This window comes from Bos indicus x Bos taurus, chromosome 21, assembly GCF_003369695.1.
Source record: "Bos indicus x Bos taurus breed Angus x Brahman F1 hybrid chromosome 21, Bos_hybrid_MaternalHap_v2.0, whole genome shotgun sequence".
Lineage (NCBI taxonomy): Eukaryota > Metazoa > Chordata > Mammalia > Artiodactyla > Bovidae > Bos > Bos indicus x Bos taurus.
This window is the reverse complement of record NC_040096.1, coordinates 17,183,677-17,199,033: the sequence shown is the minus strand read 5'-3', so window position 1 is coordinate 17,199,033 and position 15,357 is coordinate 17,183,677. Positions and strand designations below refer to the sequence as shown.

Genomic DNA, 15,357 nt, shown 5'->3' with positions numbered 1-15,357 from the left:
ACACAAATGCATAGTTATGAACTCCATCTATTTCCGTTTGTACTTTAAAACAGGCTGGGAAGTCATATTTTTTATTTTATTTTTGGGAAGCCTTTTTTTTTTTTTTTCCTGTGTGTGTGCATGAAAGAAGTAAATGCCAAGACAGAAAGGGAATTAGATAATCTCATAATGACGATGGCTCTGTTTAACATGGGTGTATCATTTCACTTAACAGGATCCAACAAGGCAGAGCTGCCAAGTCACCGGGCTGCCCTGTGTCTGTGGCGTTTCTAATATTCTGGAGAGCACCAAATCTCTCTCCTGAGATCCCCAGCAAGACTGCGCAACGGCAGAGCTCTTGTATGACATTCATCTTCATGAGTGAGCTGTTCCGTCCCCTCTCACAAGCAGAGATAAATGTCAGAAGAGATCAGCCGTGGTGTATTACATGGCCACTCTGAGTGGGCAGCTCCTCTCCCTCTGCCCTTTGGCAAAAAAAAAAAAAACTTTAGACCAGAGCTGAGAGAGAATTCAAAAAGGTGTGCAGCTGTGTACGTTCGAGAAGAAGCAGACCTCGGGGAAGTAAATAAAGCAGAAACTAAAACTGCCCTGGCTTACTTTTATGAGAGCCATGGAAAAACAAGCCTGCCCATTTCTTTCTTTCCTCCGAGGATCCCTTTTGGTTTTCTGGCTTTAGTGGTCTGTAAGGTGGGTGGGCGAGGGGGTGGGATGGAGGTACTCCAGGGAAGGGGCAGAAAGATCAAATCAACTGAATGTGGGGAGAAGATGTGAGAATTCCCCTTTAAATGTATGGTGATCTTAGAAGAAAGAAACAAAGTTGCCTAAGGTTTAATATAAGGGTTGACACTGCTGCCAGTATGCTCTGCACATCAACCTACTGTGATGAATCATTGTGAAACAAGCTAGATGTGAGAGTTAGGAAAAACACTGGCTGAGACCACCCACCCTGACTAGGCACCACAGCAACCACTGGCATGAGTTATCCCCGGCAAGGATGCGCGATGGCAGAGCTCTTGTATGACCTCCTAACAGGAGGTCCTGGTAAGGAATAAGGGAACTAACAAGCCATCCTCCACCAGAAGAATTCAGGAAAGGGCAAAAGGAGAAACTGCTTGTGCAGTCAACCTCCTAGACTCCTTCTCGCTGGACTCCATATTGGTTGAGCAATGCACACACCACCAGGAAGGAACCCAAGTCAGAATGATTGGCCAGAGACAACTGGGAAACTAATCCCATCACCGTAAAAACTGCGATGGCGAACTATCAGAGCAGTCCTCCTGGGTTCCCTTACCCTGCTCTCCACCTGGGCCCCACCTTAACAATAAGCTCTCCTGATTTGTCAATGTCTCCTTGGACAATTCACTTCCCAGTGTTAGACAAGAACCCACTCTCGGGTCCTGGAAGGGGTCCCCCTGCCTGCAACAATAGTGTAACAGTGTTATCCGTTCTTCTCTGTTGTTTTTCAGGGCTAGAATATGAAAAATATATTACATTGCATATCGATGGTTTTCATATGTCAGATAGTTAAGTATGGATTGCTACACAGGAGGCTTCCTGAGGGAGGGATGGGAATAGCTCACCATCTCTAATGGCAACCCACTCCAGTATTCTTGCCTGGAGAATTCCACGGACGGGGGAGCCTGTTGGGCTACAGTCCACGGGGTCGCAAAGAGTCAGACACGACTGAGCAACTTCACTTTCACTTTCTGGCAAGGTATTTAAATTTGCAGAAGACTTCTCAAGTGGATTTACAGATTATATTATCTACATTAAACCCTACAATACAGACAATTCATTTTTTCTAAATTCAGCTTGGAATTCAGAGACTGATAATAATATTACATTGTAAGCATGAATGACAAAGAGAAGGGAAGAACTGACATGATCCATCTCCTACCCTTAATACTAGCTCTTTCTCAAGAATTCTTATTTGCATAAAAATTCACTAATTAGATCTGGGGAGTTAACCACAATTTTTCAAAATTATCCACCAGACACTTTACAACTATATTTTTCATGGTCAACTTTAAGGGTACAGGATGCCCCGAGTTATCAATAGTACAAAAATATAATAATTTTACATTTAAAATTTAAAGATTTAAATTTTAAATTATTTTTCTCATCTTTTCCCCATGATTTAAAATTCTAAACTTTTTGCATGTTTTCTAAGGGTACATAATATACTAGTACAGCAAGATTTATATAATTGAATTTTAAAAATTGTGAACAAATTATAAAGGTCCATGGATTGGGGCTTCTCTGCTGGTCCATTGGTTAAGAATCCACCTGCCAATGCAGGGGACACAGGTTCAATCCCTAATCTGGGAGGATCCCACATGCCATTGAGCAACTAAGCCCATGTGCCACAGCCGCTGAGCCTGCATGCCTAGGGACCGCGCTCTGCACAAGAGAAGCGACTGCAATGAGAAGCCTGCACACCGCAGCTAGAGAGTAGCCCCCAGCCACCTCTACTAGAGAAAGCCCGTGCTCAGCAGCGAAGACTCGCCACAGCCACAAATAAATAAATAAATCATTTTAAAAAATCCATGGATTAATATATGTTATCAAAATACTTTGGAGATCACTTTTTACGTGATGATGCTCCAACCCAAAAAGCAGTCAGCCCATTTCCTTAATTGATCATTATTGCTATCACTTTTTAAGGGAAATGAATATCCCATTCTTCCTGAGTGCTCTCTTTTTTCCTTTCACCTTCCCATAGATATACTCAGGTACCATGGCTCATGGTTCTTTCCACAATAAGCACCCAGCCGATCCTTTAGAAACGTGGTACTAAATCTAAGAATGTAAACAGTCAAAGGACTTCTGAGCGCCTGATGACACATCGGAGACAAAGAAATAAGGAGGCAAAGTTGTCCCAAATAAATATATTAGACAGAATAAAAGCAGGGATGAAGGAAAAAATAATCTTCTAGAGCAGAGTGAAAAATTATCATATATTAATGCATATGGCGGCTCAGATGGTAAAGCATCTGCCTGCAATGCAGGAGATCAGGTTCGATCCCTGGGTCAAGAAGATTCCCCTGGAGAAGGAAATGGCAACCCACTCCAGAATTCTTGCCTAGAAAATCCCATGGTCGGAGAAGCCTGATAGGTTACAGTCCATGGGGTCACAAAGAGTCGGACACAACTAAGCAACTTCACTTTCACTTTTTCATGGAATGTAGAAAGATAGTACAGATGAGCCTGTTTGTGGGGCAGGAATTAGAGAACAGACATAGGACAACAGACCTAGGGACACATGAGGGAAAGGGGAGGGTAAGACAAATAGTGAGATTAAGTCCGACATATATGCATTCCCATGTGTAAAACAGACAGCTTGGGGGAAGCTGCTGTAAACACAGGAAGCTCAGCTCAGTGCTCTGTGATGACCTACAGGGGTGGGGCGGGGAAGGTGGAAGGGGAGTGGGAATCTCGAAAGGGAGGAGACATATACATACGTATAGCTGATTCACTTCATTGTACAGTAGAAACTAACACAACATTGAAAAGGAATTATACTCCAGTAAAAAAATTAAAAGTCAATGATTCACTCTAATAGAAAGAAGATGCAATTAATTGCAATAAAATACCATATATTTTTTAAAAGATTGTGTTAAGTAAAAGAGGGAAACAAATACATTTTCTAATCTAAGGCATTTTACCTTAGGGAAAATTACTCTGATTTGTGGTTGAATAGAGATACACATATCTATCCTGTTGTTAGATCACATTATTGGAAATATGTTAACACAATGTGGCCAATCATTGTAAAACAAGCTACGTGACTGGGTAGCAATCTTATCCATTCATCTGCTTGGATTCATGATTGGAAGACGAAAAATGAATTACATTACACATGCATGGTTTTCATGTTACCCCTCTGTTGCTCTTTAATCACATAACAATTGTCTTGTTAATGAATCTAAAAGCTATTAACATTAACACAGGCATTCTTTAGGCCAAGGCTCTGCTTTGGGATGTCTGATTTCTTCCTTCTCTTCTGGGCAAATGCTTAGTCCCCTTAAACTGATGCTTTATCCCCCAGCCAAGGAAGCAGCCTCTAGGGGGAGCTATTCCCTCTCCACCCTTACTCCCCAGAGGATGCTGAAAGTTAATGCTTGGAGAAGGCACTGGCGACCCACTCCAGTACTCTTGCCTGGAAACTCCCATGGACGGAGGAGCCTGGTGGGCTGCAGTCCATGGGGTCGCTAAGAGTCGGACACGACTGAGCGACTTCACTTTCACTTTTCGCTTTCATACATAGGAGAAGGAAATGGCAACCCACTCCAGTGTTCTTGCCTGGAGAATCCCAGGGATGGGGGAGCCTGGTGGGCTGCCGTCTATAGGGTCTCACAGAGTCGGACACGACTAACGTGACTTAGCAGCAGCAGCAGTCTCTTACTATGGAGAAAGCAATGGCACCCCACTCCAGTACTCTTGCCTGGAAAATCCCATGGACGGAGGAGCCTGGTAGGCTGCAGTCCATGGGGTCACTGAGGGTCGGTCACGACTGAGCGACTTCACTTTCACTTTTCACTTTCATGCATTGGAGAAGGAAATGGCAACCCACTCCAGTGTTCTTGCCTGGAGAATCCCAGGGACGGGGGAGCCTGGTGGGCTGCCGTCTATGGGGTCGCACAGAGTCGGACATGACTGAAGCGACTTAGCAGCAGCAGCAGCAGCAGCAGCAGCAGCAATGAACTAATAATTAATTACATCACTTCTACCTGTCTGCAATTCCTATCTTTTTTTTTTTTTTTTGTCTTATGAATTTCTATTTTATTTTCTATCAGAGGAAACTGCACAAATAAGCAATTCATGGGCCTGGAATGAATTTGTTTTATCAAAATACATGGATAATTCAAATTTCATTACAACTTTACAGGATAAGTTGATGAAACTGGCTACTGATCAAGAGTTGAAGATGAATTCTGAAATACTTTTCTCTTTTACTTTTGTCCAAAACGTCATTTGCTGTGGAGGAATAGTTACTTAGGTGTATTTGTCACATATTCACGATTACCTACTTTGGAAAACTGAAGTGCAGGATGGATAAGAATAAGCCAGAATATCTGAGACATTTTTGTTCACTGAGACAAATGGAAATAGGAAAGAAACTGAAGGCTAGTCATAGGTTGAGTCTGTACCCAACAACAAGGTCTAAAGGTTTTGATGTGTTTAAATAAGAATAGATGACTTTTCACAAAACCAAAAGATATTTCTTGTGGTCTACTGTGGGTGTCATTTAACATGCTTATGCTTCTGAAAGACACAACATTTGTCATTGAGAGGGTGATGAGTAAACCAGAAAAGCACAGATTGATCAGGTTTATAAGATTAAAATGGAGAAGCAGGAAGGACTTCCCTGGTGGTCCAGTGGCTAAGACTCCATGCTCCCAATGTAGGGAGCCCAGGTTCAATCCCTGGTCAGGGAACTAGATCCTGTATGCTACAACTAAGACCTGTCGCAGAGAAATAAATAAATAGCAAATAAATATTTTTTTAAGACATTTTTTAGAATGGAGAAGGAGGAAGCTGAGAGAGAATGAGAGAGCAAGGGAAGCTAACAGTCTAACTTACTTGTAATAACAGATGTCGTAGCCTGTCCGTACCCAGGTGGGCCTGCCAAGAAGAGCCTCCTTCACGGAATACAGAGTCAGCTGCATCCCTACACAAAATAAAGGCAGGATTAATCCATGAGGGGGGAAAAAAGGAAAGGAGAGTTGTGGTAGGCTGAATAACAGCCCTGGAACATACCCAGATCTTGGGCTTTTCCTGGCAGTCCAGTAGTTAAGACTCTGAATTTCCAGTGCAGGGGGTACAAGCTTGATCCTGGGCTTCCCTGGTGGCTCAGACAATAAAGAATATGCTTGCAATGCAGGAGAGCAGGGTTCTATCCCTGAGTCAGAAAGATCTCCTGGAAAAGGGAATGGCAACCTACTCCAGTATTCTTTCATGGAGAATTCCATGGACAGAGGAGCCTGACAGGCTAGCCACATGGGATTGCAAAGAGTCAGACATGATTGAGCGACTAACACCTTCGGAAACTAAGATCTCTCATGTCACACTGTGTGGCCAAAAATAAATAAATATATAAATAAAATAAAATTAGGAGTATGTGAAAAATAAAAAAGATACCCTGGTCTTAACCCTTGGGAGCTGTGTGTTAACCTTCTATGACAAAAGAGACTTTGTGGATATGATTAAATTAAGTATCTTGAGAGGAGGAGATCCTGGTTGTCCCTAAATTCAATCACACATGTCTTTCCAAGAGAGAGGCTGGGAGAGGTTTGAGTTTAGAGGAGAAGCAACGTGACTGAAGCAAAGAGATTTGAAGATGCCCTGACGCTGAAGATGGTGGAAGGGGCCATGAGCCAAGGAATGTGAGGAATACAGCTCTGAAAGTTGGAGAACAAAAATAAATAATCTGCTAGACTGTCCAGAGGAAGCCTTCCAACACCTCGACTTAAGCCCAGGGAAACTGATTTGGGACTTGTGGACTTCCGGAACTGTAAAAGAATACATTTGTCTTCTTAAAAACCACAAAATATGAGACAATTTGTTACAACAGCTACAGCAAGTGAATTCAAGAGTCAAGGATTCCCTTTTCTCTGTCTATACCAGCAAAAGTCTATTTCATCACTGCCAGACAGACGCAACATCCTGTGCTCGAGCCTGGAGATGTGGGAATACTTTTTCTTTCCTCAAAGCCACTCAGTGCCTCAGTATATGAGCCAACAGTAACAGGCAGAACTTCCAGTTTCTACTCTTTGTCCCTTGAATGCCTCCTCTAAAATGGCCACAGGTGTTAGGGAGAATTTAAACGTTCTCCACTGTTTTCTGAGAGTGTAAAGGAGCGTTGTCCCATTGAATTGTGCTGTTTGCCTGTCTGGCACAAACAGAGCAATGCGTGTGCTCCTGGGGGGTTCACGAGATGGAGAGAAGGGATAAGTGAGAGGGCTCAGTGACTTCAAAAAGTTCAAGCTGAGACAGGGAGGCAGGTAGTTGTAAAAAGTTATGTGAGGTACAATAAGCCCCCTGCATATAAACGAGTTCTGTTCCAAGAGAGCATTCCTAAGTCCAATTTGTTCATAAGTCCAATAAGTTAGCCTAAGTACCCAACTACCATCATCAATTATATAGTACTGTACTGTAATAGGTTTATGATACTTTGCACACAAATTACACATAGCAAAGATAAATCTTCTTTTTTTTAATTTTAATCTCATAGAACAGTACCTTGAAAAGTACAGTAATTCAGTACAATAGCTGGCATACAGGGGCTGGAATCAAGTGAACAGGCCAGAAGAGTTACTGATGGAGGAGGGAGAGAAGGTGGGAGATGGTAGAGCTGAAGGATCGTCAGCAATAGGAGATGGAGGGCAAGCTGCAATGTCACCCATGCTTGATATTGATGGCATAGGTTCTGATTCCTTGCTAGATTCAGTTCTATCTACTCTCTTGAAAAAAAAATGATCCAGTGATTCCTGGATTGTAATGTACCAGCTACAACACCACTGTTTTACACCTGCTTCCACACATCATGGGCTTGAGATAAAGCTACTGTACTACATACTCTATACATTACTGGACAGTACACAAAAGAACAACTCTTTATTGAGGATGCATGGGGGTGACAACGTACACCACACACATGAACTAACTTAAGTGGCTGGATGTGCAAATGCATGTTTACATCTTGGAAAGTTTGCAACTTGAAGGTTCATATGCAGGGGACTTCCTTTAGTTACATTGCATGGCAGAAGGAGAGTTCCCCATTCCCCTCCCACAGTAGAAATTTGCTCTAGGTTGGCGGCTTTCTCGCCATTTAGCTTAACCAAAACGTGCCATCCCAACTTCAAACCCTATGCAACCCAAGCAGAGCTTGGTCCAACACTCAAAAGTGACATCATTTTTGGTATTGTTGTGAAAGTCTCTCTTCCCTGAGTGCACATACCGTAATTGAACTGGCTGTTGGGCTTCTCACAGTTGATGATGTTGAAGCGGTAGGGGACAGCGGCCCTCATACCGCTCACCTTGAAGTAGAACCACTGCTGGTGTTGCGTACTATTCACATCAGCATTGACCAGTAAGTCATACTCAAACCTGCAAAGGCAGAATCAAAACGGGTGGGTTAAAAGCCTTCAACAGAACTTCTAACAATGAGAAGTCCACACATCTCAGGTTCTGGATGACAGATCTAAGACCCAGGATCTAGTTGTCTGGTAAGCTTTAGTTTTCATCCTTGTCTCACAATTTTGGACACAGGCTCTAGAAATTTAAGGAGAGGGAAGCAGTATCCTGGTATTAAAAGAGTCAGTTATACAATTAGAGCACATCTTTTTATTAAACAGTAAGAAAGCTTCAAGTAGTCATGTACGGATGTCAGACTTGGACCGTAAATAAGGCTGAGTGTCAAAGAATTGGTGCTTTTGAATTGTGGTGATGGAGAAAACTCTTGAGAGTCCCTTGGACTGCAAGGAGATCAAACAAACCCTACAGACATGAATTTGAGCAAACTCTGGGAGATAGTGGAGGACAGAGGAGCCTGGCGTGCTGCAGTCCATGGGGTCACGAAGACCCAGACATGACTTAGCAACTGAACGATGACAGTAACAATGAAGTGTTTATCCAGGTCGAAAAACATAAGTGTGCTATATTCCAGAGAAAAATGTGGTCACATCTGGTTGGATATGCCATTACTATCTGATGCTAGACATGACTTTCGAGCATCAGTCTCCTCATATGAAAATTAGAAATAGTGTCTAAACTTGCAGTACTGTTTGTAAAGATTAAGTAGAATCATATCAGATCAGATCAGTCACTCAGTCATGTCTGACTCTTTGCGACCCCATGAATCGCAGCACACCAGGCCTCCCTGTCCATCACCAACTCCCAGAGTTCACTCAGACTCACGTCCATCGAGTCAGTGATGCCATCCAGCCATCTCATCCTCTGTTGTCCCCTTCTCCTCCTGCCCTCAATCCCTCCCAGCATCAGAGTCTTTTCCAATGAGTCAGCTCTTCGCATGAGGTGGCCAAAGTACTGGAGTTTCAGCTTTAGCATCATTCCTTCCAAAGAAATCCCAGGGCTGATCTCCTTCAGAATGGACTGGTTGGATCTCCTTGCAGTCCAGGGGACTCTCAAGAGTCTTCTCCAACACCACAGTTCAAAAGCATCAATTCTTTGGTGCTCAGCCTTCTTCACAGTCCAACTCTCACATCCATACATGCCCACAGGAAAAACCATAGCCTTGACTAGATGAACCTTTAGAATAGCATATGTAAATCCCCATCAGGGCAACAAACATGAATTAGACTAGTAATGAAAGATTTGTCTGTTTGCCCCCCCCTTTTTAATTAATTTAGCTTATATGCACTAAAGTATACAAATCTTAAATGTACAACTCAGTGAATTTAAACAAATTCATCTGGACACACCTGTCTGACAGTTCACTGGATCAATATGTAGAACAGTTCCTGCACCCCAGAAAGTCCTTATGTGTCTCCACCCTGTCACTATGTCTCCAAAAACTATTTTTTGAGCTTTAGCAACAAAATTGGCAATGCAGTTTTGACTTAATATTATCATCAGGTTACTTTGTTTTCAAAAAGTCTTATCCCTGCCCCTCGATACACTCTTTCTCATAAAATTGAGCTTTATTCTAAGATAAAGTCACAATAGGGTTTGAAGCAGGGGGAGGACTTGAATCAGATTTTTTTTTCTTTCAAGCACCCAGTCTTGTTAAGCAAGTAATCAAAGTCAGTATCACCAACAGTAAAACAAAATAACATTGTGTCCTTGCCATTTTATGACATTAGGAAATGGCAATGTAAAATCATCACCAATGTAAAATTGTTGCCAAAATAAATGTTTCTCTAGAATCTAATCATGAAGCAGGAAACAGATTCTGGTTGTGGGTCCTTCTACAATAACCCACTCTGAATTTTTAAAAACACCAGTGTCAGTGTCATGAAAGGCCATAAAAAGATGATGAAGTGAATAGTTCTACATTAATGCGTGTGCCAAGTATGTGGTCTTTGATAGAGTTCTGGAATTAAAAAAAAAAAAAAGCCATAAAGGTATTTGTGACATTTGGGGAAATTTGTGTATAGACACTATCATTACATGATCTGTGAGTTGCATGTGGGATCTTCCCAGACCAGGGATCAAACCCACAGTCCCTGCATTGGCAGGCGGATTCTTAATCACCAGACCACCTGAGAAGTCAGAGTCTCCACTTTCTTGACATCAGCTAATGAGTTCCCCGGTGGTGTGTTGGTAAACATTTAACAATCAACTGTTAGGAAAATAAAAAAACCTTCACATGCTGGGCTGTTTGTATGTTGTAAATGCTCCCACCATGATAGATTTCAAACTATCAATGTGAGGTCCCTGAAAACAGAGGACGGGACAGATAGTCGCAAAATGCTGGCTTGAGCTGCCAGGACCTACCCCTGCAGCTTTCCTTACTTACTCACGCACTTGGATGGCTTTGCGAAGATTTCCGGACTCAAACGCAGAGAAGAACTGCAAGCAGTCAGAAGCAGTATCTTGCAAAGGCCTGAAATGAATTAAAGAACCTGTTATTATAGGAGTGACTGCTATTCTTAGACACAGTTTGACATTTCTTAGAGATAAGCTTTATCTTACAGATCTTTAACACGAATTTTCACTGTGTTGTTTTCAGGAGAAGGAATGGATTACTAACTTAAAATATTCGTATTCACATGCCATTAAAAGGTTATTCAATATGCCCACCACCCCTCACCCTCGCTCCACTGATGTTCAGGACCACCTACCAAGGCTCATCTAAACTGAAGACAACCTTATTTATAATATCACTTGGCTGGATGAGTCTCCGGACATCCTCAAGTATCTTGATCCTGGAAAGGAAAATTGGAAACATTTTAAGGATTGGCCTTCACTCCTTATCCCATTCATCCTATGTCATGTGGAAAGCACTTTGGGAGTCATCAGTGAATTATGAAAGAAAAATGCAACAATACCCCAACCTTGAGCTGAATGAGTACAAAAAGCAGTATGCCTCCTCCCTTTTCTTCATTATCAAGCAATAAAACTGCACCGAGCAGTAGGAATGTACGAAGCTGTGATGCCAGATTGTGGTTTTAGGAGAACTGTCTATTTGAAGGAGAGTTTTGTCGAGAGCATTCGGGCTGAAGGACTCTGAGAGCTTCTGGCTGTGGGAATAAGAGGGTCCTTTGCACTAAGACAGGAGACATCAGGGTTGCTGACTGTTAGCCTCCTCAGGGTCTAGGAGGTGCCAGTAAGACCTTAAACTTTGGTATCATTTATACTCCTTGGTTCTGTTAAGGAACCAAGGTGCTGTCTAAGAAACAGCAAAGTGTGCTCAGTCAAATCTGATTCTTTACAGCCCCATGTACTGTGGCCCCCCAGGCTCCACTGTCCATAGAAGTCTCCAGGCAAAAACACTGGAATAGGTTGTCATTTCCTCTTCCAGGGGATCTTCCCGACCCAGGGATCAAACCCAGCTCTCCTGTGTCTCCTGCATTGGCAGGTGGATTCTTTACCTCTGTGCCACCTGAGAAGCCCAAGAAACAGCAATATCCGGGAGATTGAAGTACAAGAGAGGAAGGCTACCTAAGGATCTTTCAGATTCCCTCCCTAAATTTCCATTCCAGGTCTCTGTGGTAGGGAGTGGTAGGAGAAGAGGAAGGATAGGTCAACACGAGGCTTGAATTCAGGGGAAAGTATCCTGGCCAGAGGGGTGTGGAGGTGAGCCAGCCCCTGCCGTGAGTCTCTCGGGAAACAGAACATTAAGATAAGGTCAGAGATGTCAGATGTCAGAGACGGCAGCCAAAAGACCAAGTAGGAACACTTTTTTCTTGGGGTCCACCGTCAATTTGCTGATGAACTTGAATATAAGTTAATAAAACTTACTGCTATGCACTGGAGAAGGTAATGGCACCCCACTCCAGTACTCCTGCCTGGAAAATCCCATGGACGGAGGAGCCTGGAAGGCTGAGGTCCATGGGGTCGCTGAGGGTCGGACACGACTGAGCGACTTTACTTTCACTTTTCACTTTCATGCATTGGAGAAGACAATGGCACCCCACTCCAGTACTCTTGCCTGGAAAATCCCATGGACAGAGGAGCCTGGTGCGCTGCAGTCCATGCAGTCGTGAAGAGTCGGACACGACTTTCACTTTCACTGCTATGCACACTTTACTGCATAGACTTAATGCATATATACTCATTTTTTTTCCATGGAGATAGGTTTTTTCCCCTCGGCTTTAGTAATTTTCTTTTTAATCTCACTAGGCCATTCCCAAGGCAAACTCCCTTCCATGCATGCTGGGAATAATCCATCACCCAAAGATGGAAGATGCATTTTTTCCTTACAATCCTCAGTGATGCAGCCAAACTCTTCCCCAAGCCAAGTCAAGTTCTGTAAGGTTGGGACTGTTGCGTGGAGGTCACATCCTCGCATCAAGAGATCAGACTCCAATTTGCAGTGAATGAGAAAAGTGATCCCAAACAATCCACACTTGTTTGTTTGTTTGTCTGTTTTCCTGAGGAATTCCTTTAGGGAACGATCCCAGTGTTTGGTGGAACTAGATAATCTTTTCCTTTTGTAGGATTTGCAATGGACAGGAGCTAAGCAGTTGCACTGGAATCATCTAAGAAACTCATTTTGCAGACATACATCTACTACCTGGAGGAGGGCACGGCAACCAACTCCAGTATTATTGCCTGGAGAACTCCATGGAGAGAGGAGCCTGGTGGATTACAGTCCATGGGGTCACAAAGAGTTGGACACAACTGAATAACCAACACTTTCACTTTTCACTTTAAGGTCTACCATTCTATACTTGGTTCTGAAATGTCCTAGTAGAGAAACAAGCTTGTATATTTGGCAAAAATGTTCTTAAAGGTCGTGGGGATTTAAAAAATTTTTTTTGATGTGGACCATTTTTAAAGTCTTTATTGAATTTGTTACAATATTGTTTCTGTTTTTATGCTTTAGTGTTTTTGCATGTGGGAGCTTAGCTCCCAGACCAAGGACTGAATCAGCACCCCCTGCATTGGAAGGTAAGTCCTAACCACTGGACCATCAAGGAAGCTTGTACTTAAGGGTTTTCAGATGCTCCTGACTAATGTTCACTTTCTTGAGGATAACAGAACTATCTGCACCAACCATTCCACCTACAACAATATTTACTGAAGAAGGAAAAAACACATAGCTCCCAAGTTAATAACACCATCACCTTTGGACTCCACATTTACGTTGCAACATAGGCTGGGCAGAGAGAGGTGGACAATGTCCCCAGAAATCAGGAAATGCCATCATGCTGAAATCAGCCACAGATCTGGTTCTCCTGGCTTTGGCCATATAAAGATAGGGGTCATGGAAGACCATAGGCTTTGGATGTGTCTGCAGGAGCTGATCTATGAATTCGGCAGTTTCTCTAGTCTTAGTGGAATTGGAAAAGGAAGCACTTATCCTTGGGCAGGAAATCGCATCCATGTCCCAGGCATCCTCTCGGAAGGATGCCTGAATGTCTGAGACGTCACTTCCAGAAGAACCTATCCCAGGACCATTAGAGTGTACATTTCGGTATGAATTCATCCCAGGTCCTCTTTTGGAAGTTACATGTACGCTGGACCTCCCCATCTTCACCCTGCTCAGAAGAGAGGTTTGGACCGGGACTTCTTTTTCTTGTCCCCCGGAGATTTGGTCCTTATTCAAGCAAAGCCCCTTTGGGGAGGCAGCAGTCGGAATGTGATGGTGATTGGCATACTCAGTCTCGTCAGAATTCAGATCATCTCCAGGCTTGGACTCCAGTTCCTTCAGGTTAAAAGGAGAAAGGAATATGTCATTGTTTCATTCCGAAAGAGAATGCAATCTGATCCCTGTCCTTACTCTCTGGGCACAGAGCTAAGCATAAATCCTGTCAACTGGAAAGCATTTTCCAAGGTCAGTCAACAAAAAGTCTAAGCTTCAAGAGTCAAAGAAATGGTAGAATCCTAGCAACTCGAACTTAGAAGGGGAATTCAATGGGTGTAGTACAGTTCTACATGAATGCCTCCTGCGATACCCCAAGTATTCAGTCTAGTCAAACAACTCACTTACAGAAGCTTCCTTGCATCCCAAGGTGCTTCTTTGCATTTGTGGGTGATTTTGATTATTTTTAAGATATTACTTTTTACATTTAATTAAAATTTCCTTCCCTGAACCTTTTACCCATTGATCCCCTTCTGCTTTCTAGAGCAAAATGCAGCATGTTAACTCTCTTCTATAAGTGACTTAGCTTATACTCTTAGAAGAGGCTAAATTCATGCTTTATTAAGAATCATAAGAAAAGAATGGAGGTCAAAAAGTAGGTCTAAAATTAGGTGGAAACAGCAGTAGCAGCAGCAACTAGTCACTGAACTGACATCACTAGGTATAAGGTTCTTGATTTGTATCCACTAACAAAGAAACCCTAGAATCAGGCTGGTCACCTTCAGAAAGCCAAGGAGTACAACCTTTCCATTTTGACAAGGGGACAATTAAATCACCAAGATTTTCACTGCTTATCAGTGCGTGGGGGTAGGCATCTTGCCCACCAGACAACAGGCTGCAACGTGAGCCTTCATCCTACTTCCTTCCTAGGTCCTGAGGCCACACTGTAGAACCCTTGCATGCATCTGTGGCTCTGCCACCTTCTCACGTTTGTGTTTAGCCTTATGCTTCTCTTTCAGAAAGATCCCAGAGCAGATTGCTAAAAATGAGTGATGCTTTCCTTGTGGAAACCTGTCTGGCCTCCCAGCACCTGCAAAGAACCCATGGGCATCACCAAGGAGCAGAACCACAGCTGACACCCTACCTCAAAGCTGCAGGAGAGCTCAAGACACATTGCCTTGTATTGCATTAGTTCTTCTTCAGGTCGGTCAAGACCAGGTTTGGAGCTCAGCTTGTTCACATCTGTTTCCAAGTCATCATCCTGCAATGGAATATTCAAAACATATGTTACCAACAGGCATATGTTTATTCAAAGCATATGCCATCCTGAGAAATATCGAGACAAGCTACAGATGTGATTCTTCAGAATCATGGGCACAGTTCCCTTGCCTCCAAATTATAGGGCTGGCCTAATCAAGGATAATTTAATATGTAAGATTGTATTTCTTAAATAAAAAGAAAGAAGATAATTTTTCTCAGCACTCATGTCAGTATTTATCAACATTCATCACAAATAAATAATTTATGCAAAATGAGATGAACTGGGTAAACAATATAAAAGAATTGCTTTTATCTCATCACCACTTTCTTCAACATAATTGTAATTGTCATATTTATTCATCTATCTACCCATTTAAATAATTCTT

At 42.7% G+C, this 15,357-nt stretch overlaps 1 protein-coding gene across 2 annotated transcripts in view; it reads right to left on the bottom strand.

Moving 5' to 3' along the window:
- The window catches only part of AGBL1 (ATP/GTP binding protein like 1), a 928,519-nt gene that overhangs the window by 735,515 nt on the left and 177,647 nt on the right, over nt 1–15,357 (bottom strand). For both annotated transcript variants that reach the window (XM_027520902.1, XM_027520903.1), the window contains exons 10-15: nt 14,856–14,972; nt 13,254–13,834; nt 10,806–10,889; nt 10,481–10,567; nt 7,961–8,109; nt 5,584–5,671 (exon numbers count right to left, since the gene is read on the bottom strand). In XM_027520902.1, coding sequence (XP_027376703.1) covers nt 5,584–5,671; nt 7,961–8,109; nt 10,481–10,567; nt 10,806–10,889; nt 13,254–13,834; nt 14,856–14,972 — 1,106 coding nt within the window. The remainder of the gene's footprint in view (nt 1–5,583; nt 5,672–7,960; nt 8,110–10,480; nt 10,568–10,805; nt 10,890–13,253; nt 13,835–14,855; nt 14,973–15,357) is intronic.